We start from the raw sequence: 22,263 nt of genomic DNA on the forward strand, positions 1-22,263 counted from the left end.
ATCATAACTACGCCAAGGCTAGGGCGGCATAATGTGACGTCTGCTGCCTCAAACTCTGTTTTTCTCAGTTTACATGCAAACGCAAAACGTGAGTTTTCCTAAATCTCTTCTCTGGCCGGAGTTTTTAGAAAGAATCGTTTTCAGGGGCGAATTCGCCGTTTGCGTGTAAAAGAAGGGCACAAACGAAGGGAAATGTCTCTGTTTCTAATAATACCCGTGTATGTGTAAACGCGGGCCCTGAGATTCCTCAGTGCTGACATCTCTCTCACCTGTAGTTTTTGCCTTCTTGAAAAAGTCTCTGAGACGGCGTTGTCCACCTGCCCGTTTGGCCATGCTGACATTGCAATATCCACAAGATGGCGTAGCTCTAGATGATGAAACTGCAAAACAGTTCCCACAGTTTTGCAGGGGGGATGATTTTGGCCGTTTTTATTTCAGGGAGACATGCCATGCGCCCTGATCCCCCCTCAACTCGAGTCCTGGGTATACCTGCCCTACAAATGGTAAGAAAAACTTGTTTACTGCAGGTATCATAAAGCTGTAGTCTTGTGTAGCCTGACCTTCTTGTTTGGGACACAAACCTAAATCAAAAATCTTATAATATTCAAAGAAAACAGCAAAACAACAGGAATCTGATCTATACTTTTAAGTAAAAACATGGACTAGTTCTCCATCCTACTTGTTGAATCTTATAGATGAAAATGTAAGAATGATTTTTTTTCTTTTTTAAAACCAGGATTTCCTACTCACCCAGACCTTTCCTAGAGGCAAGAGAGTGTGGAGACTTTGCCTGCATTGACTTGCAGGTCATGTTGAAGTGGAGGTGTCTTAAAAAAAAAAAAAAAAAAAAGTTTAATGTCTGGTAGACTCTGCATGGTGTTGTTGTGCTCTGTGGCTGCAGCCAACCACCTGAGCTGACTGTCTTGGAAGATGCTGCCTGTTGTGACATCACAAAGCTGATGGAACGCCATGCTCTTTTTGTTTGATTTGACAGGGGATGACATAGAGCAAAGGGCCTTGGATTTGAACCCAGGATGCTGCGATCAGGGCTCAGCGTTGGTACATGGTACATGTGCTTTTCCGGTGAGCTATCTGGGCGCTGTGGTTGTGTTGTTTTTTGAGTTACAGTTAGAGTCATACATATTTTTTTTTTAAAAATCCTACTTATTTGCACTGATAATGTGATGATGTGTTATGTTAGTAATAAACATTCTTACTTTACACATTTGGATACCTCTGTGTGTGTGTGTGTGTGTGTGTGTGTGTGTGTGTTGGCTATATGTATGACAAAACTTTATTGCAAACTGCTGCCCTGCATCCAGAAAAAGCCACAAGTGTTTTTTCATTTCTACTATCAGTGCGCAGTTGGTGCTTCATGTGCTTATTCAAATGATGGTTTGTGTGTCGTGAACTGACCCAAAAATATGAGTTTTTAAAAGTGTGTGAAGAGTTTTGCAAGAATTGTTTGCTTTTGCAAGAGATACTGTATATTTTGTTTTGTTGGTTTGGTGTGAGGTTTTGTGGCTCGTGTGTAGAGTTTTGTAAAAATAGCCCATAGTTTCAAAGTCAGTTCCTAAGCAATTGGAAAAAAATGCTTCCTGCTGATATCAACCAATGATCCAACACAGTTTATATTGTTGATTGGGGACCCTCTCTCTGCTCAGTCTCTCCTCATGGCATCACAGTTAGGCAGCTATAGCTAATGAAAGCATCATCTTGTCTGTTGTCTCCTTCACTGCAGCTAATAGCTCAGCTCTTCTCTTCCTCACTTGCTCAGAAAAGGCCTCACTGGTGTAAACAGAGGTGTTCCTCAGGTTAGATCTTGCCCTGGCCATAATTAGTTGTTAATTAAAACACAACAGCTTGACCACCACTGTTCTCGGCCCTTCACTGTCACCTCTTAACTTGCCGTTCCTGTGAGTGTTGCTCCCCTGACTCTGACTGAGAGTAAAAGAAAGAGGCAGAGAGCACTATGGTTTCAAACTCAGGATCAGATGTGTTGATCATTCATTTATTGCACATTAGTGATAAATTACAGAATACAGACTGACAAGGAATTAGTAAAAAGTACATAGTTTTGTGTTTTACTTTTTAGTGATATTTAAATAATAAACTATAGTGGGCTACATTAGTTATGGTCGAGACAAGAATCAAACCTGGTTTTTCTATCAGCTGTTCCCCGGCATCACAGCTGCTTTACTCACTGTGCTCTTTGTGCTTTTTTTCCGCCCCCACGCACCGCATTTGCAGTGTGCAGCCCTACTGCTGACAACGCAAAGTTTGGTATGAGAAATCCCTATTGGCAAAGGTGACAGGATAGCATTATTTGTTTGAATTGTAAGAGGTTATTTTCACAAATACATTTCAATCAAAAAAGTCAAATGAAAGGAACATGTTGGTCCATAGTATTTTCGGTTGAATTATGGGCTCACATTCAGTATGCTGTGGGAAGATCTGATAGTGAGAGCAGCATTGATATGACTTTAATTTCTTCATCTCTTTCCCAAAATTCCAGTCTGGCAAGCTTTCTCAAAAGTTCAATTTTTTTTTTTCTAATGAATGACCATGACCATTTGATTCAGGCGTTTCCCAGGAGGGTTAAGTGATTTTCAGTTTCTTTTTCAGCGTTTGCAGTAGGCCTAATAAGTAACCAAGACAACATGTTTGAAATCAAGATTTTTCTTTTTATTGAAAACTTGGCCAGGATTCTGTACAGCAGAGAGGGTGTGCAGTGCACAGGGGTGGGAAGTCGGGGGCAGGGGGCTCTGGAAACTCAGTTTCTCATGGTGCATCATACCCTGAGCCAAGAATGGTGTGTAAAACAGCAAGAGATGTCTTGTGCCCTCTTTGCAAAGGACTTCAGAGGGGAAGGAAGTGAGGGACAAAAAAAAAAGGAAGAAGGGGGAAAGGGGGGGTAGAGGGGGTGGGGTGGGGACGAAGGTCAGACCATAGGGGAGAAAGAGAAAAGTAGAGACAGAGAGGAATGGAGGGCTGTCTGGATTTCTGCTCCAACTGGTCCTTCCACTGAGGTGTTGCCTCAGATCAGAGGTGCATCTAGGTCCTCACCCCTTCCCCTCGCTGTGTCAGATCATAGACCCTGTAAGGTATTGAGGTAAGGCCTCAGACATCTCTCCCCCTTTCCCTCTTCCTCCGCCCCTCTCCCTCGCTTGTGCTCTTTCTCTTTCTCTCCTTCCCTAAGCCTCACTTGCTGGCCATGGTGTAGCAGCCCTGTTGGTGCCACTGCATGTCACGGATACGCCTCACGGACTGGAACTGAGGATGGCGGGCACCGTACTCGTTGAAGTGCCTGTAGTCGCCCTTCTCCAGCAGGTACTGGCTACCACGGTATCCAGGGAACTGGTATCCCACAAAGCTGCAGAAAGAGAAGAGGAAACACGTCAACATCAGATTGTTGTGTGTTAGCTGCCACCACCGAATGCTTCATCTGTGTCAGTGGGAGAAAGCACTCACGTTCCACAGCTGACAATGATGCTGCCCACTCTGTCAGTGAAGCCGTAGGAGAACAGGCTGGGAACGTCATCGTCCATGATCTCCATCTTGCGGCCCTTGAACTCTCCGACCTCGTACAGGCAGATCTTGTGCTTCTCGGGATCCTGGGAGAGAGAATCAGGGGGAGAGCACTGGGTTAGAGAAATCACTGGAATGAATGAGAAGGGGAAAGACAAAGTGTATTTTGTCAGAGCAAAGCAGGAGAAAGGCAGTGTGGTTTTTACCATCCTGACGGGCCTGAAGGACAGCAGGTAGTCGTTCTTCTGGCAGTTGCTCCAAGAGTCCCAGCGAGGATACTCTCCCTTCTCCAGGATGTACATCTCACCACAGAAGTTCATCTGCTCAAAGCCCACAAAGCTGCAGATGAGAAGAGACAGTCTTAATATTTCGTATTATTGTATTATGTTTCACAATCCATGCAAAGCCATCAGGGTAACATGAGAATGTACCCCATTCTCTCCACCATACTTGCTCTTCATTATCAACAGCAGCAAATGGAACTTCAGCTTTACGCTATTCTACCTCACTCATGTGAAAGTGGCTCCTATTATTGTATACATTAATTATGCACACTCTAAACCCAAGTTCTAGCAGCATATACTTTTTGGTTAACTTACGGTCCACACTCAACGCGCAGAGAGCGCACGCGGTCCATGCCCATCTCACACACATTCATGCACTCGTTGCTGATCTCGATCATGCGACCCTGGAAGTTCTCCTGGTCGAACACGTACATCTGACGGGGATACAAACACAAGTCAGTCCGGCCGTGCAGGCTGAAGTTCCATGATATTGTAGTATAAAGCCACTTCTTTCAGTGTGAAGCAAGCGTCTAATGTGAGAGCCACTCACCTTGTAAGCCATCATTCCCATCTCGGACTTCTTGCTCTGGGCAGCCTTCCCATCGGTCTGGGAAGCAGCCTTGGACTTATCTCCAGTGGACATGATTACTGAGCAGAAAGAGAGAAAACAGAACAGAAGAGGGGTGAGTTCATGTAAGAAATTTAACCTGTGTTGATGGTGTGAAGAAATGGAGGCAAAATAAATCCATCAGGATTGGACAAATATGAGATGGAGGGAAGGTCAGTGATGGAGAAACATATAAAAATAAAAACACTGAATAAGCCAATCAACCCCCTTCCACCTGCTTTTCATCTGTGTATACCCACAGGTGTATCCGTTTGTCTACCTTACCTGTATGTGTGTGTGATGTCTGCGCCGAGCCTCACTCAGAGAGTGTGTGCGGCTCGGAGTGCGCCCCTCCCTTTTATACGCTGGCGCCCACAGGAGAGGGATTAGGCCGAGAGAAACAAACCTGCTGAGGTCAGAGACACGAGACAAAAGAAACCCAGCATCATCAAAGAGGGACAGACAGAGGGGAGGGTGCGTTACAGGAGGACTGACACAAGTGTGGATGAAACGGAGGTCCAATGGCAAACACAGGTTGCCGGGACACGGGCTGATGTTTCTGCCCTCACGGTTCAGAGGTGGGGAGGGTTTTTTTTTTTTTTTTTTAATTGTGGTTTCTATCTGACATCTCACATTAATTACTGTACATAGGGCTTCATTTCAATTACTTTAATTCACGAATGCTTCTTATTCAAATGCTTATCACAACTGCTTTCCCCATGCTCAAAATATTAACCCAGTGTTATACATAAACAGTCTTCCACTTTAACATAGGAATGACATTTATCAATGATCACTTGGTCACAGGGGCTGGAGCCTATCCCAGCATGCACCGGGTGGAAGGCAGGGAAACACCTGGACAAGGTGCCAGTCCATCACAGGCCTTATAAAGTAACATTATTTTTACATTGTGGTTGTAGAAATGTGTAGCAAGAAACTAATCCTCAACTAAAAGTTGAGGTCAAATACCATGTGATATAAGAAAAATGTTCTGGGCTTCTGCAGTGATCCAGATGTGATCAGTGAGCTTTACACTGAACGCAACATGGAGGCATGTGTCACCTTGATGACCCATATAGCCCACCTGTGTGTACACATGGATGTGCGTGCACCCTGACGCGAGCTCACGCTGGCGCGCACGAGCGCGTTTCACGACAATGACATCCCATTGTGTGAATGAGGGGAAAAAATTAAACTTTAACTTGCCCACTTACATTTCTTTACATTCATATAGTCTAGAGCCACCCTGCCATCCACTGCTCTGTCCCCCAGCGGTGCCTCTCTGCCCTGCTGTTAATCCCCGCATTCTCCACCGCTATCCCGGCCCTTTGTGCCTCGCCACACGCCGGACTGCTGACCGGGGCCCGAACATACCGGAGCGCCTTTGTTTCAGGGAGGGCCGGCGCTCTATAGGATCTGCTGAGCTGGCCGGGGGGACGGGATAACGCCATACAGCGACCGTGCAGGAGCACCGGGAGCGCGCTTCGCCGCCAGTGTGACGAATGGACCGAACTGGTCCCCCGTGCGCTCCGCCGACCCACGCCGTGAACGCGCCTGGGCAGGCGCGCTCCCCGTTCCGTCGGTATAAAACTGAAGCGCCAGGTTCTCCCAAAGCTCTACGCGAGACAGGCGGTAGGCGCGTACCACTCCCGAGCTCTTCTAATAAGTGCCAACCTAGGTAAGGCTCCAACTCTGCATGCAGCACCGGTCAGAGACAGCTAGAGGCTTAATCAATCACCTTTCAGGCATACAACTGAAAATCAACAAAAGCACTGAACAGCACACTTACTGTTAGATTTCTTTCTGTGATCTCAAATTTCACTTATTTAGCGAGATAATCTATTAAATATCCACTTATCATTATTATTAATTTAATCAGTGAATCAACAGTGAATTTTGTTTTATGTCATGGCAGCTTTTTTATGAAGTTGGACAAAGTGATATGACATGATTGATGCATAGTGATTTGAGGTTAATGTGAGGTTTCTGGTATAGTTGGTATTTGCATTGAATTGAAAACTGACATATTTTAGCTTAATTTAGAAAGTCGGCAAACTAGGGTAGAACTTTGTTGAATGATTAATGTGGATTAATTATTCTCACACCTTCCTCCTCACTTGGCCCCTCAGGAGTAAAAATGTACAGAACTACAAGGTCCCCAATGATCCAGCCACTGGTCAACTCGGGAATGGGCATGGCTCCTTTCTTCAAGGTAAACACACACATAAATGCACTTCTTACATTGTGAATATAGCTGTGTGAGTGTGCTTTCTATAATGACATGTTTACATGATGTGCGTGTATTTGCTTGGAAAGAGGGATAAACGTAATGCCATCTTATTTCCCTACTCCTTTAACTCCTCTGAACTGTTTTTGCTCCAATGACGTGTGGCTCTGTCTCTCCAGGTGACCGTGTTTGAGCAGGAGCATTTCCAGGGCAAGTGCCAGGAGTTCACCTCCGAGTGCTGCAACATCCAGGAGTGTGGCCTTGACAACATCCGCTCCATCAGGGTGGAGAGTGGAGCGTAAGTCTCACCTACACCAACAAAGTCACTTTTGCTCGACAAAGTGACACACTAGTATAAAGCACACTGCAAAATAGTAGGGAGATGTCTTTTTAATAAAGCACAACAAAAGCGAAACAAGTTAGGTGTGGATTGTGCATCTCAGGAAATACCAAGAAAACGGCTCTAATGTTTTGTACAGTTGGTGTTTTTACCTGCACAGTTAGATTTTAAGAAAAACACTTTCCTTCCAAAACACTCAGTTAAAATGAAGGATGTCTGCCTTCTTCTTTCTGTCTCTGTAAAGCTGGGTGGGTTTCGAGCACCATGACTTCCAGGGCCAGCAGTTCATTCTGGAGAGGGGTGAGTACCCCCACTGGGACGCCTACAGCGGCTCCCTCTCCTACCATGTGGAGCGCCTCATGTCCCTGCGCCCCATCTACTGTGCTGTGAGTACTGGCACGTTTTGTCCATATGAAAAAGTGGTGTAAAAGCTGATCATCTCAAAAATTAGTGGTAGATTTTGTATGATTTTCCACTGCTGTCTTCTCCCTACAGTCCCATCAGAGCAGTCGCATGATCATTTTTGAGAGGGAGAACTTCATGGGCCGCAGCGTGGAGCTGTGTGATGACTACCCCTCTCTGCAGGCCATGGGCTGGATGATGCCTGAGGTTGGCTCCATGCACGTGCAGTGTGGCGCGTAAGTTAACTCCCCCACCTCTGAGTCTCATTGGTGTGAATATTGAGACGTCTGAGGACATTTCTTTTGAAATCTGTGCACCTGACGCTGTGCACTGCCAGTGATTTGCATCTCTTTACTGTAAATCTGTCAGGGAAATTCCTTTATCTCACCATACCTTATCTGTGGTGCACATTTCACTTTTGTTATAATTACTTATTTTACTTTCCTTTAACACACTCTAATTGTCTTATTCTTAACCTTTTTTTTTTTTTCAAAACATACTTTTACAAATACAGACATTCCCGTTCCATTATTTTAAAAAAGTAAAAATGATAAAATGAGCTGTCCAGTTGCATTACATGTAAGAAACTAGGCAACAAATAAGATATAAAATTATATAAAAATTAACTACTGACAAGTATTTCTTGTCTTTAAGAGACTTGAAATAACTTTCAGAATGAATTAAAAGAAGGGGTGGAAGTTACTCATTTGGGTTTGTGTGTATGGCATTTCCGTAGTAAAATATAAAAACTGATAATAGCACAAAGATTATTATCAGTACATTCAAAGTAAGTCATACCATTTTAATCTGCTATGATAATTTTACATTTTGTTTTAGACTTTGTATAAGCCTCCAGGAATCAGGCTATTTTTATGTATATCCTGTCTTCTGCTGCTGTCATGCCCCAGTATCCCCACAGGCACCATCAAACTGTCATCTGCTCTCATCTACACATCATACAAAGACACTTAAAATAAACAAAACAACATATATCAGTATTATCTCTCACTGGCATGCCTGTGATGCACAAACCTACCAGTGGAGAGCTCTACACTCAAATCCTTTAATCCATCACACTTGTCATTGTAACTCATATAACTCCTAAAATAACCAATGTAAGTCTCACTAATAACCCATGTGGCCTTCAATGTCCCCGTCCCGCCCACAGCTTCGTGTGCTACCAGTACCCTGGCTACAGGGGCCAGCAGTACATCATGGAGTGTGAGAGACACAGTGGAGACTACCAGCACTGGAGGAACTGGGGCTCCCACTGCCAGACCCCCCAGATCCAGTCCATCAGGCGCATCCAGCACTGAGAGGAGGAAAGGATGAGGCTGAGGCCGTGGTGAGAGCCACGGCCCACGGACAGCAACTCCCCTGGACTCCCCCTCCCATCCCTCATAGCCTCACCCTCTCTCTCTCTTTTCTCCTCTCTCTCCTTTCCTTCCCCCTGACCTGAGCAGCAACAGCCGCCCCGACCTGACTCCACTCCCACCACTACTGACCTACAGCCGCTCCGAAAGTGTGATAAGAGACAATATCGCACTGTTAAAGCACAGGGAAAACACACATGCTTCCACACACACACAAATACAAGCTGACATGACTTGACTGGCACTCTCAAGTGTCTTTTTACTTGGTTAGAAGCACCTACACACGCATGCCTACACACACCTGCGCTGTACTCTCACCTAAGCAGGGCAGGGAAACAGCGCCGCCCCTCACTGTGCTGGAACTAAAAGCAGGGGAGAGGGGGCTCCAAAATGGCGCAGTGTCCAAGGAAAGCCTCCTCGGTTGCACTTGGCTCTCTCCCAGCGCAGTAAGGCAGTGTGGCCGAGTCTGTGTTGTGGGTGCAGCTCAGATGTGTTTTGTTGTTGTGTGTAGGGGTTTGATCCACAGGTTGATAACTAATAAACTCATGTTCACCTCACGCACTCTGGCTCTATTATTTACAGGTGTGCTCTGTGCAAATCATGAGTCAGGAAGTGCAGAGCCTGAGATTGTGTGGCTTTTCTGTCTCAACCTCTGAATTCCTCCTATTCAACTAAATGAGTATTAAATAAAAAGAGTGGCTATGCCACTTTTTCTTAAAATATGTTTTTATGAATCCAAAGACATTATTGTAGCTCCAAGGTTGAATTGTAAAGAAAAAAATGTCTGCTAAATCAAATAAAGCAGGCAGAATGTTCTGAAAGGATATGACTGAGTGGAAAATAAATCATAAGTGTAGACCCTCCCCCCATCAAAATGCACAAAACATTTATTCCCCTGGAGTCTTTCTCTATTTATTGCCATTTAAATGCATTTGGGGAACAAATTTGACTTCCATGTTTCATATTTTGTGTTTGTCCTTCTGATTCAGGTTCAGATAAGCAATTTATTTCACATTTTCACTCATAAATGATCCTCACTTCAGTTACTTTAATTCATGAATGCTTCCTCATTCATGAATGCTTAATCCTCACCCTCAAAATTTTCACATTTTTCTCATGTTAATTTTTATGTTTTGTGTCAATCTTGCTGATGCAGAGAGGGTAAACAGTCCTATCTGGGCTCTTCCTGTGCCCATATTACTGTGCCTGGGTGTGATTTGTTGCTCAGGACTTGATTTAGAGTGTCCCCACCCAAGTTAAAATGTCACTGACACCCATGATGATGACCCCAGTTTCAGTGATTTGTCTGTGGAAAGGACTCACCACTAAACCATTATCTCTAGTTTACATGACATCAATAACAGTGAATAAAACTGATTCAACACAAGGAGGTGGGAGGAAAAGCTTTAATCTAGAAAAAATATATACATGGGCTGCTGTCAGAACAGTAACAAATACCAAACTACTTCAAGGACAGACAGAAAAGAGTTTGAAAAGCAGTGGCATAACAGGTTGACAATATATCTGTCATATTTACTGTATATTTCCAACTAATTGAAGCTCCTGATCCCAGTTAAAGTACATAAACCTAATTTTTGAAGCAAATCTCTTCTTAGCCCTGAGTTGTCTCTTGTTGCTGGGCTGGTGTTTTCTTCACACTTACTAAAACAAAGTTTAAGGTCAAAGTTGAACATATTTTCTTAACAGACACAAACTACTGAACTGAGCAGTAAAAACAATCCTTAAACAATTAAGACTCACCTTTCATAACTTCAAAACTGTTAATTCTTTATGCTCAACTCAATTAACTGCACATCAGTCCTGTTTTTGTTGATTTTGATTAAACTAGCTTTGGCTTCTTTACATATAATGACACATTGTTTTCTTTGCAGGTTTTCACCACATGAAAGTGTCTCCATTTGGTTCTGAACAAATAGCCAACATTTTGCACAAAGCTCTTCTCTTCCTGAGCAGAGGTGGCAGGGAGGGAGGACGCCCACCTCTTTGCCAGTCTGTCTGCATGTGGAGACAAACAGGAGGAAGATGGAAGACAATTAGGACACCATCACATTATATGTTGTTGTTTTTTTGTTTTGTTTTTTTGCTCATATTTTCAAATGTATTCTCTGTATATACCATTAAAGGAAAACTTCACACTTAAAACACTTAACACTAGTTAATGCTACACGTGTCTACATGTGTAACTTACAATTCAGTCATATTTCCTGGTGTTGTTGAAAAGCATTCTGGGAAATTCAGAATATCATGAGCTAAAGGAGAAATAGCTTTGGCAGGCTGAGGATAAGAGTGTGGAGTCTGCAAACTAACAAACTCACCTCACTCACAATAGAGAAGACAGCAGGCTAGTTGAGGAGACATAGTCCATTTCTACTCCAGTGACATCAATCTCTTCTTGCTCCTCCCCAGATTCTGACGGCTCTGTCCAGCTGATGGGCAGAGCTTCAGGGACGGGGCTGGACCCTCCAATCACATCCACTTCATCCTCTTCTCCTTCCTCCTCCCAGCTTCCCGTTGACCCCAGACTGACCTCTGCAGCTGGCTGTGAAGGTGGTGACAGGGGAGGCTTTGCTACACCCAAATGTGACCAAACTGGGGTCTTTGCCTTCACATTCAGCACGTTGGGCCAGTTCTCTGCTTGCTCTTCACAGCTGAATTCGAGGTCGTCCAGGTCAGGGGTCGCATCTGAGTCCCCATCTACAACAATGGCTTTGTCACTGCTGTTCTCTGTCTCTTCATCCATCAGTTTGATATTGGTCCATGCTGTGTCTTCCTCCTCTTCTTGCTCTCCCTCTTGCGAAATATCTCCTCCTCCTTTACATGTCCACAGGAGCCAGTCCCTGTTGTTTTCATCATCCGGCTGTGAGAGAACCTCTACATCGACTTCGTCCTCCATCTCCACGGTCACCGCCACTTCTTGACTACCATCCTGGGTTCTGGGCTGGGGTTCAGAGACAGAGAGTACAGGTTCCAGGCCGGGTGCCCATGGTTTAGATGTTGTCGGTACCACTTGCTCAAGGCAAACCCTCTTGGCCACATCAGCCTCACTGCTCTTCTCCTCTTCTGACTCGGTGCACCTCTTCTCTGCCCTCCTTGATGTCCCCAGTGCTACTCCCTCTGACAGAACTTTCACTTCTTTTTGTTTATCTTTGCTTTTCTCTATCTTTTCATCCATGCCAAAGCACTCCACAGGTGGGGATACCGACACTCTTAAACTCTCAACATTAGATGAATTGCCAACTTGTCTTTTTTTCCTGGAGCTGCTTTGCTTTGTCTTAAACTTGTTCTTGGCATTGCCTTTTTGCAAGTTGTTTTGGTTTATTCTTATCAGCTGGGCAAGCTGGGCTTTGTCCTCTGGCAGACTGTCAGCTGGTGGATGTTCCTCTGTTTCCTCAACAAGTGGTGTGCTCTGCTGCCAGATAAAAATTAGTCTTAATAAGTTAAACCCTTACCCATTTGTAATAACTTGGCAACTGATACACATTTCTATTTTACAGAATAGATGCTTGAACACACTTCCACCGACACACAGACTCAGGTCAAATTGTAACAAAGGTCAGTGCTCACCATGATATTTGCTTGCTTAAGTCTACTCCTGATTGGGTAGGTTTTCCTGGTCCACTTGAATGTACCGTCTTCACCAGGGAAGCTATTTACTGGATATTTCACTAATGGTGGGCTGGTTTCTGCTGTGCCTGATTTTGTAGTACTCTGATAAACACAGTAATACAAAGACAAAGTATTACCACCTCTGCATGCATTCTAGTGCAATTTTGTAGCTGCTGCAATCAAATGTCTCCCCTCCATATTAATATGAATTATCATTTCCATCTCAGACTCTGTTGTTGTTGCAGCAACAACAGAAGCATCAATAGAGAGTAGGTAAAGATGTTTCTCACCTGGACTTGCAGACTCTGACAGCTGAACTGGGATGCAACGTCTGTCTTCCCCCCTGGCAGTGGGCCAGTCGTCTCTTGCGTCACCATCGGCATCTGCACTGGCTGTTGTGCAGCCTTGCCCCCTTGGTCCAACACAATTTTGGTTGTTTCATCACTCTTATCAGGCTCTTCATCAGGCTTCCCCACTCTTGTTTGTTTCTTGAGTGATTTTTTTTTCCTACCCAGCGGTCTGCCTGGACCTCTGACTGTCCCAGGCACCTTTGGCTGTATGTGGGGAGAAGCTATTGTAAGATCACCGGTGAGAGCAGCACTACTAAGGGAAACACTGCATAGCTTTAAATGTACTAAGGATGATTTGGGGTATGATTTTTCTCTCTCTAGAAGTTCAGTCAGTTTGACACCTGATATTTGCTTGGGACTGCTGGTTTTCTCTCTCCTTTGCCTTCTTGTTAGGGTTCTTGCTTTGTTTTCCTGCCTGTTGTTTGTAACCACACTGCAGCTGTGGGGCAGACTGGCACTGACAGGAGGGGGCTGTGCAGTGTCAGTTGGAGGTGAAAGCAACGGGGGAGTTGGAGTGTGTAGAGCTGAGTTAGGTGCATGTGCCCAGGGTATGACAGCCTGTGGTAGGCTGGGAGACTGGGCACTGTCTACATAAGGGGTGTGAGCAGATTTTGCTCTGGCTTGGGGTTTGTTGTATTCCCTGCAGGTGGAGTAGCGCTGCAGCTGGCTAGCCTGTGTGTAGTTCTGATCTTCCCTGGTACTACAACTGGAAATATGTTGCTCAAAGGACCTGAGGAAGTCATCCAGTATGTCAGTCAGCTCTCCCTCTCCCTCTGGCTGCTGCAGAACAGGCACCTCGCCCACTGCATCACTGGAACTGCCAGCTGTTTCTACTGTGGACCCTGAACCTGCTTGCTGCAGGCCAGAGGTGAGGCAATACTGCTGTTGCTGTTTTTGGATGAAATCGTTGCCAGAGGAGGGATAGGCACAAGTGGTGCCACTGGCTGGCTGAGGTGGAGGCTTAGAATGAAGATTGCTATTGTTGTTGTTTGGTATAATGTCGAGACCCATCATGACCTCCTCCAGCAGACGCTCAAACTGGTCAACCTGGTCCTCCTGGGCTGGGGGGGGCAGTGGATGGAGGGGGTTTGTGTGGAGGAGGGATGTTGCTGGGGGCATATGGGGAGCTGGGAGAGAGATCGGATCGGGAGATGGAGAAAGCTTTGTGGAAAGCTGGGGTTGGCTCAGGAGAGGTGTGTTAGCCTGAATGTTGTGGTGTGACATGGGAGAAGACACTGATTTGGCCCGAGCACTCCACCTCTTGCTAATGGGGTTAACATCCTGTAACAGCGAAGAACAGCAGATTTACCTCAAATTTACCTTCAACAAACAACAGTACGGCTTTCAAGTGGCATATCTCCGCTTTTGTGGACTATAGGCTACCCTATGTGTTGAGCAAAACTCTTTTTTTTTTTTTTTAAATAAAAGGCTTTTTTAAAATAAAAGTAAGTTTTAAGAAGTGATTTAAAAGATATTACTGAAACTGCAAGCGTCAAATCCTTAGGCAGTGACTTCCAGAGCTATGGAAGCCTGGGCACCTGAAGACTTGAGCTGGGATTTAAGGACAGCAGAAACCTGTTCAAGGATCTGAAGCTGTACTTTGGTTCATAATGAATCAAAAATTCAGTAATATAATTATGAGCCAACCCATGAAGTGCTTTGAATGTAGTAAGCAAAATCTTGCACTCAATTCTAAAACTGACTGGTAACCAGGGAAGAGACAAATATTCACAAATATTCCAGACATACACTATTCACTCAGGACCTAATAAAAACCCTATAGTCACAAAAATGACTTCAGTAGATCGAAAGGCTGAAATGTTGATGAAAATGCTTGTTACACTGGCAAGCACTTTTGACAGACAACTTCTCAGCTGTTTCTCCGTATAGAGATACACCTCACCTGGGGAAGCTGTTGCGTGGCACTCCTCTTCCTGCCACGCTGCGCTTGTCCTCCTCGCTCAGACCCAGCTGGTAATGATACTGCCATCTGGCTGATCTGCCACGCTTTACCACACCTCCTTCTCGTCTTGTTTGACTGCAGATGCTCTCTGGTTTGATGGTAGAACTTCCTGCCTGTGGTTCCTCCCCCCTTGCCCGTCCGGGAGGCCTGCACCCCCCACCTCCACCGCATCCAGCTATTCTGAAGCTTGCTCACTACCACTTTCTCAATGTCTGTTGTCTCTCTTTTCCTTGATCTGCCTCTCCTGGCTCCTCCCTCTCCTGTCCCAGCCCTCCTGGTCCCTCCTGTTCCACCTCTTTTTCTCCCTGCACGCCTCCCCTGGGGGTTCTCCTTTTTGTCTGGGTTCAAGAAGTAACTGATGAATCCTGGTATGTTGCCCTGAAACTGCTCAAACCCTTCCCCCTCTCCTCCCTCAGCTGCCATCACCTTTCTACTGGCTTCTTGAGCTTCCGCCCACCAGCTCTGAGAGTCAGCAGCAAACACAGGTGGAACCTGGGTGTCTTGGGTTGATAATGCTGCAGATGCATGACTGATGGAAGGAGACAGGGGAAGGGCAGAGAAGTGGGATGGGGGCAGGACAAAGACGGGTGTGTGTCCAGCTGCGGTGGATTCCTCAGAAGGGGCGATAAGAACAGAGGAGGGAGAGGGGTGGTCTGAGGCTTGGTTTCCATCTTTTGGACAGAGGGAGACGGGGATATAGGGGGTGTTAGGGGGGAGGAGGTGGGAGTCTGGCTCTGCTGAGGTCTGGATAGCAGTCCTATCAATGGTCTGCAGGGGTGTTGCTGGGTGAGAAGAAGGAGCGGCACTCCACTCCAGCTCCTCCGTTTGAGTCCCTATGTCTCTTTCACCACCTGACGGTGTCTCTTTCCACAAGAGAGTGCTCCCATCCCTCACCTCTTTCGTCCATTTGCTCTGTCTCGCCCCGTTCCCCTCACACGTCAGCAGCTCTGTTTGTACTCCTGCTTCTTTCTGCTGGCCTAATCCCTCCCTTCTGTCGTTATGATCCCCTTTTCTGACCTCCACAAGCCCAGAGATGCCCAGCTTGGCCGCTGCAGCAATGGCCTCTTGTCTTTCCCTCTCTCCCTCTCCCCCCATTTCCCCAGAGTAGAGCAGTCTCATGATCTGGAGCAGGGTGCAGGCCCTGAGAGTCTGGAAGTCCACTAAATGCTTCTGTCCTGCTGGGGGTGGAGGGGTGGAGGACAGAGCGCAGGACAGCTGGGTGCTAAGAGCTGAGAGGACACAACTATGTGCTGGAACCAATATACCTGCAGGACAGGTGGGAAACGATGATAATGAAAATGGTTTCTAGGGCTGCAACTAACAAATATTTTCATTTTTGATAAATATGTCAATCATTTTTTTGAATAATCATTTTATTTTATTTTATTTTTTTTGACATTTCTACTCAAAACAGCTTTATTTACATCAAGGGAAACACAAAATGTGAGATTAAAAAAATGTAAATTGTACATGATTGAATGTAGAATGGTTTGGCTCTGGAAAAAGGTGCTATTTCAAATTCTACGCATTTACAAATTTAAACATTCCAAAATTAGTTTAATTTTGATGCCATCAATCATTTTGTAGGAGTGGGCGTCACAGTGGATGTTTAAAAAAAATACTAATTTCTAGAAACCATGCTGCCTAGGCAAAATTTTACCGGCTATAATACTGGAATAATCATTTTAACTATAAAGCAATGAGAGGCCGAAGTGATGTCTTAAAATTGCTTCCTGAGTTAAACAGCCAAAAACAAAAAAGTAATAACATATACAACAGAGGTAGTCTTACACACTGGGGTAATTTGCAAAACTTCCCAATTTTATTCACAGAGTGACTGCAACGTTTCAGTCACAGAGAGACCTTTGTGAGGCACACATGACTTCATATTGACAAAATGATATATGAAAGTGCATATCCAATCAAACAATCATGTGCTGACATATGACAACACACTATTTACCATGCAAATCATGCTGGATGTTAAACAGCTGATCATTTGAGTGGTATATAGCATATCCTAAGTTACAGCAGTGTGCGGGATGACCTCCTTTTCTATATTTCGGCTATTTGTGTGCATACACACCTTGCATAAAGATGACTCAAGTGTGCAGAAGTGCTTCGCTTACACTTTGTTATGATTAGAAAATCGGAAAAACAAGGGATTCTTAGCATTTGTGAAACTACAACCAACAAATGTTTGGTATTTCACTTGATAAATGCCTAAAACAATTCATTCATTATGCTAATTATAAATGATTCATTTTCCGACAAGTGACTTGTTTCAGCTTCATTGATTTCGTTAGGTATGAGAAGACCCTGTATGTACCAGAAAACAACTGCCACAGTGTCTATAAAATATGCATATCACAGAGAGAGTGATGACAACAGACTGAAAAATTCTACAACTCACAATGTAACGAGTATGTAATGAGCTTTTGCATGTGTCTGCGTGTGTGTCCACACCTTCTGCCTGGAGCACGGTGTCACAGAACTGGCTGCACTGCTGCTGTCTCTGCAGCTCGGCCAGCAGGAGGGCTGTGAACCCGGGTCTCTGGTAGCACCACATCTCCCCATCCACTTATCAGGAGGAGCAGAGACACATTAGTATGGCTGTCTGTGTGTGTGCTGCGAGGGTGGGTGGTGAGGTGTTTGAAACCCACAATAGCAAGAACTTGCATTTGGAATTGCATAAAAATAGTAAAGGTCTGGGTGATACATTCATTTATCATCATTCTCTGTCGTTCTCACAGTTCTGTACCTGCTTGGTCATTATAGCCACATTACTCATGACTGCTTATCAAAAATCACCCATGTAAATATCTCATAAAGCACCAACTGTCATCCCTACAATACTGTCACATCTTTACTATCGTTATTCCATGTTGTGCACATTGTCATATTTCAAAACCAGAGGTTTTTTTTTGTTTGTTTGTTTGTTTGTTTGTTTGTTTTTTGAGCTTTTAGAAGCTGTGGATGCCTAATGCAGGGAAGCATTTTATGAAGAAAGAATATACAATTAATTCAGGGTTTGTGGAATGAAAGCAACGGCGCATTCAGGGGGGACCAAATGGAAAATTTTAAAACACACGTGTACAAGGGTAACTTGTGTAATGCGTTGTAGCAGTGAGTGTCAAGGGACCCCAAAGACAAAAGAGGAACACTTGAAATTTAATCCGGATTTAATTTATTAGGAAGTTAGCCGGTTGAAAGAACAATATACAAGAATGATTTAAAGCCTACAGGTCATTCTCCATGTTTATTTCTACAACTCAAAGTGTAAACTAAACCAAATCAGTAATACACTGCAAAGATCTGTCAGATGGGGGTCCGGCTGGGACAAAATCCTACCAAATTTAACACCTGTTCACCGACGAGAAAACCCCGCTTCACTTGAGTTAGCATCACAGCTGGGGATTAACAGGCAGCCAGCATGGGAGGCTAGCCTTGAACTCTCATGCGAGACGGAGAGGTGTAAGGTGTTAGCAACACATGACAGACGGCCTGTTAGTAAATATGTCATGAGCATCTCCTATCGACTCCACAAAGCGGCGCTTCCCACCAAAATGTCGACTTTTTCAGTGTCCAGACAAACAGACAGTGTCACACCGCCGACGGCACTCACCGTTTGCGTTTCACAAGCTCTCATAAGTCCAACGACCACCCCACGTTAAAGAAACAAAAAAAAAAAGTCACAGATTTTAATACACACTTTAGAGTCTGTAAACTAATGTTCACGAACAATATTTTCCCCGCTGGAATTTAATTAAGCTCAGAGAGAGAGGGCATTCCCGGCCGTGGTCAGTCACCGGTCAGCGTGCACTGTGCAACATCAAAGAGGTACCACAGCCCGGCCACAGCAGTGGAAACAGGGGTCCACGTAATGCGAGATGTCTCACTCTCACACACTTCCTTTTTTGCTTAATCCCGTTAAACAGAATGGACCAAACCGTTTCGAGAGGGAGTCGACCGCTCGACGGAGTGAGCAGTTTGTTAGCTAATGTCCACATGAACTTGACCCCATGCCATTTAATATACCTGCTGCCAAGGATCAACCAGAGATATTCATATCAAACGGACCCATTTTAAAACCTGTGCAAAACTGTCTCATTGACTTTAGGATGCTTTTTTTTCCTGTGAGAGAGGCTTATTTAAGGTCATAGTAGCTACTAATGATGCCAATAATAATGTTGTGATGCCTACTTGTGCCTTAAAATATACAAAAATAATTTGTTTATATCATGGGCTGTTTGGTGCAGTAGCCTAGTATTTATGCTGATGTCTTGTGTAAGTGCTATATATATATGAGTGTATTAGCTGTTGTATGCATTAGTCAGCTATCCAGGTCGGCAGCTGACGATCACTATTAACATTGAGATTGTTCCAGTCTAGAGGACAAGGGTTTCTGACGGCTGGATAGGATGTGAACTATCTTGATCATTTAAGGCCTAGACATGTGGTTTGAATAACTACAAAGAAATCCAGTTGGAGGTGGAAAAAGCAAAGAGCCTTCACTCTGCCTCTTGATTCCCAAAATCAGTGTTATACATAGGGCAAAGGAGGAGGCAGAGAGCTTAGTCCGTTATTAGTCACTGTGAGGTGAAATCCCAGGTGGGCAGTGCTTGCATTAGGGTAAACATCCACTCTTACAGACTTGAAGGACAGGACAGTTCTTACCTATCAAGTTATTTATTTTCTAAAACATATATTTAGGCTATATTGGTGCTTCACTCTACAGATAAGGCTGCCACATAAGCCATGCTAAATGAAAAGTTTGTTGACAACTTCACAACAAGAATTATTTAGTTCAGTGTGGATAAGAACTACTTCAACTTGCAAAAAAGCACGAGAAGCAAACTAGATTAAGAAATCAGAGCATGGTCAAAAAAAATCTAATTATAGTCTTCGCCTAGATGTATATGTTATTGTGGCTAGCCAACCTGTAGCCTGAAACTAGCCCTGGGGTCTTTTAAATAGGACAGGTAAGAGACACAATTACATAACTATTCAACACAACCCAAAGGAAATGATTCAGATTCACAGTGAAGTATCAGTCCGCTCCCTTTTAATAGCACTGAGGCCTGACATGGATCCCCTGGGAGTCCCTGGCTGAGAAAAGGAAAAAGCTGTCAGAGAGGATGTCCAGTCTGTAATCGAACAGCTCAAGCTGTCCCGTTGTCTGTGTGCAGGTCAAAGAGGCCTTGCACGGCCGGGGGGATCGAGCCGAACAGCTCGGGAGGGGACGGAGAGGCCTGGTGTTGTGGACTGGGCCTGGGCCAGCGCTCGTTGAACTTGACAAAGAAGAGCGGGTCTGTGAAGGGCCCGCCGTAGATGATGGTCTGCAGCAGGTAGACGAGGGCCACGACCAGGCAGCTGATCAGGAAGAAGGGGATGAAGGGCCTCAGGTGCTGGCAGGCCACCGCCAGCCCGTAGCCCAGCCCGGTGATCCCGCCCTGCTTTCCTGTGTGGGTGGTGCGGCGGGACGAGCCAGGCGTCGGGCTGCGAGAGGCAGAGTCATTCTCTGAGTTTGAAGAGGCTGGGGCAGGAGCGCTGGCTGAGTCCATGGTGGAGAGCAAGTCGAGCTATGGGAATGTCCCAACAGTTCCTGAACTCGTTCCTGGCTGCCTTCACTCACTTTCCTCCATAAATGAACTCCCAGGATCCCCGGATCTTAAGGACAAACTCCTTCTGTGTCATGTCTCTCCTCTCTGGCAGCACAGAACCCGCCAACAGCATGTTTTGCCTACCTTACCCCTTCATGTTAACGGACCCGGCGGCCTCCTGTCGTGGCGATGGATCTCGGAGAGTTGGGAAGAGTGCTGAATTCCTCAAACATACCTCTGCCTGTGTGTGTGCTGTGTCCCTTTGGTGTTCAATCCTACCCCTCGCTGTTTTCTCAGCTCTTATGTGCTAATGTAATCAGGAATTAAATGACGCTGATCCTATTTGAGCGTGAGACGGAGACAGAGAGAGAGAGAGAGAGAGAGAGGAGTGGAGCAAGGGGAGCCCTAAATAGATATGGAACCAAGTGACAAGAGGGAGGGAAGGAGGCAGGGAGGGAGGGGGAATCTGCTGCATGTAGTGGTTTCAAGTTTAATGGAGACGTGTGTGCACCAGCTGTAATAATTTAAAACATGACACACTCTCACACACATATGTACACACACTTCTTCACTATTGACAGGTATAAAACAACTCCCCTTCAGCAGCTAGAGGGCAAATACATTTTACTGGATCTATAATTACAGCCTAAATTCTAGGGGTGACATGGTGGCCACATATTTCTTAGGTTATGGAGTTTTTATTTTGTAATTTAAAAAAGCCTGCATCTTTCATGAACATGTCCTAAAAAACTGTGTGGCTGCCACTTTTGAACCATAACTATCTGGCCAGGCACATTTCAGATCTAATTGATCTAATTTTCCAGTTCACGCTCCTGATATGTTGCTATTGGATTTCTCATGGTCACTTAAAACCTCTCATCCATTTGGTGCCAGTATCTAAATTTCAAAATCAAAATCAAATTAAACTTGAGGTGATCTGCCAACGGGATTGTTTTGTGACGTCTTAGGCGACGCCTTAATAAAAACACATCTTCACACCAGGACAGCCTACACTTGCAAAGCCCTCGTGATCTAGCAGCTGCATTTCAATGACATAGTCTGAGGGGGTGAGATGTGTGGGATACTGACAGGCGTTTATGGAGAGGCCGGGGCAACGCCGAGACACTCGCGTCCCCGGACGACCTTGTTATGTCCCTGACACCTCAACAACGTACACACACCGCAGCAAGGAAAGCTCTCTTCCCTTCCTCTCATATATATGTACGCATACCAGTGTCTGCCCTCTGCATTTCCTAGCAGGTAATTAGAGATGACAGTCAAGACGCCGAGAGTGTCAGCACTCAGTCTTTAGCTGTGCTCCTCGGTGGCAGAGAGGTGGGTTTGCCTGGCAGGAGATTCAACACGAGAGCACGGCCTCAGAGCAAAGGCAGAAAGTTTGGGAGCTCGAGTTTGGAGACAAGGTTTTGACAGATATCAGGTTTTAAAGAATGACACTGTTTCTGATGTTTTTTGCTTATTTTCAGAGAAAAATCAGCTGAACTTTGGCTTTCAAACCCACAGATCTTCATTTTAAATTCTGGTGGAGATCCCAAGGTGTCCAAAGATACTAAATATGAATATGAATACGCTGAATTACAGGGAATTGTATATAAAAAGATGCACAATAACTGTGGATATTTTCCCTTTAATGCCACGGTGTAGCCATAAAACAATGGCATCTTGGGTTCACTCAATATAAGTTGTGACGTAGCTTTTCAGGGAAGTGTTGCAAACTGTAGATAGAGAATATGTGACACTGTAATGCAATATAAAAGTATTTTTCATTTAAGGGAGTAATTGAATCTTGATAGCCGATATTTTTGTCAAGATGTAGTATCTTAATAAATACATCAATAAATTTGAACATTACTGTTCCAAAAATAAAAATATACATATATATATTGCTACCAGAGAACATGTTTTTCAATTAACATATTTGGGTAAACAAAATAAAGAAGA

General features: G+C 44.8%; 3 protein-coding genes across 13 annotated transcripts; 1 reads left to right on the forward strand and 2 right to left on the reverse strand.

Annotated features, from left to right (window-relative positions):
- Window positions 1-2,111: 2,111 nt before the first annotated feature.
- On the reverse strand, window positions 2,112-9,311 carry LOC115366135 (beta-crystallin B1-like). Of its 7 annotated transcripts, none has more exons than XM_030061403.1 (7): window positions 9,080-9,311; window positions 4,705-4,825; window positions 4,363-4,460; window positions 4,128-4,246; window positions 3,735-3,867; window positions 3,472-3,614; window positions 3,202-3,373 (listed from the first exon to the last, which is right to left on the reverse strand). In XM_030061403.1, the coding sequence occupies exons 3-7, from the start codon at window positions 4,453-4,455 to the stop codon at window positions 3,202-3,204; spliced, it is 660 nt and encodes a 219-aa protein (XP_029917263.1). In that variant the 5' UTR covers window positions 4,456-4,460; window positions 4,705-4,825; window positions 9,080-9,311. The 7 variants fall into 7 exon arrangements, with proteins under 7 accessions (XP_029917267.1, XP_029917263.1, XP_029917264.1 ...); XM_030061404.1 differs by having other exon boundaries at window positions 4,705-4,828; XM_030061405.1 differs by lacking the exon at window positions 9,080-9,311 and adding an exon at window positions 5,794-6,044.
- LOC115366137 (beta-crystallin A1-like) lies at window positions 5,587-9,299 on the forward strand. Its single transcript, XM_030061408.1, has 6 exons — window positions 5,587-6,097; window positions 6,549-6,631; window positions 6,826-6,944; window positions 7,231-7,372; window positions 7,482-7,624; window positions 8,557-9,299. Exons 2-6 carry the CDS (start codon window positions 6,557-6,559, stop codon window positions 8,702-8,704), a joined length of 627 nt encoding a protein of 208 aa, XP_029917268.1. The 5' UTR covers window positions 5,587-6,097; window positions 6,549-6,556; the 3' UTR covers window positions 8,705-9,299.
- An 855-nt stretch (window positions 9,312-10,166) lies between the features above and the next one.
- LOC115366132 (uncharacterized) lies at window positions 10,167-18,480 on the reverse strand. 5 transcript variants are annotated; one of them, XM_030061395.1, is made up of 7 exons: window positions 18,327-18,480; window positions 17,168-17,281; window positions 14,642-15,966; window positions 12,679-12,942; window positions 12,347-12,490; window positions 11,107-12,191; window positions 10,167-10,777 (listed from the first exon to the last, which is right to left on the reverse strand). In XM_030061395.1, the coding sequence occupies exons 2-7, from the start codon at window positions 17,268-17,270 to the stop codon at window positions 10,543-10,545; spliced, it is 3,156 nt and encodes a 1,051-aa protein (XP_029917255.1). In that variant the 5' UTR covers window positions 17,271-17,281; window positions 18,327-18,480; the 3' UTR covers window positions 10,167-10,542. The 5 variants fall into 5 exon arrangements, with proteins under 5 accessions (XP_029917255.1, XP_029917252.1, XP_029917251.1 ...); XM_030061392.1 differs by having other exon boundaries at window positions 11,107-12,188; window positions 12,679-14,019; XM_030061391.1 differs by having other exon boundaries at window positions 12,679-14,019.
- Window positions 18,481-22,263: the final 3,783 nt, after the last annotated feature.

The sequence above is a fragment of the Myripristis murdjan genome, chromosome 10 (assembly GCF_902150065.1).
Source record: "Myripristis murdjan chromosome 10, fMyrMur1.1, whole genome shotgun sequence".
In the NCBI taxonomy this organism is placed as follows: Eukaryota; Metazoa; Chordata; class Actinopteri; order Holocentriformes; family Holocentridae; genus Myripristis; species Myripristis murdjan.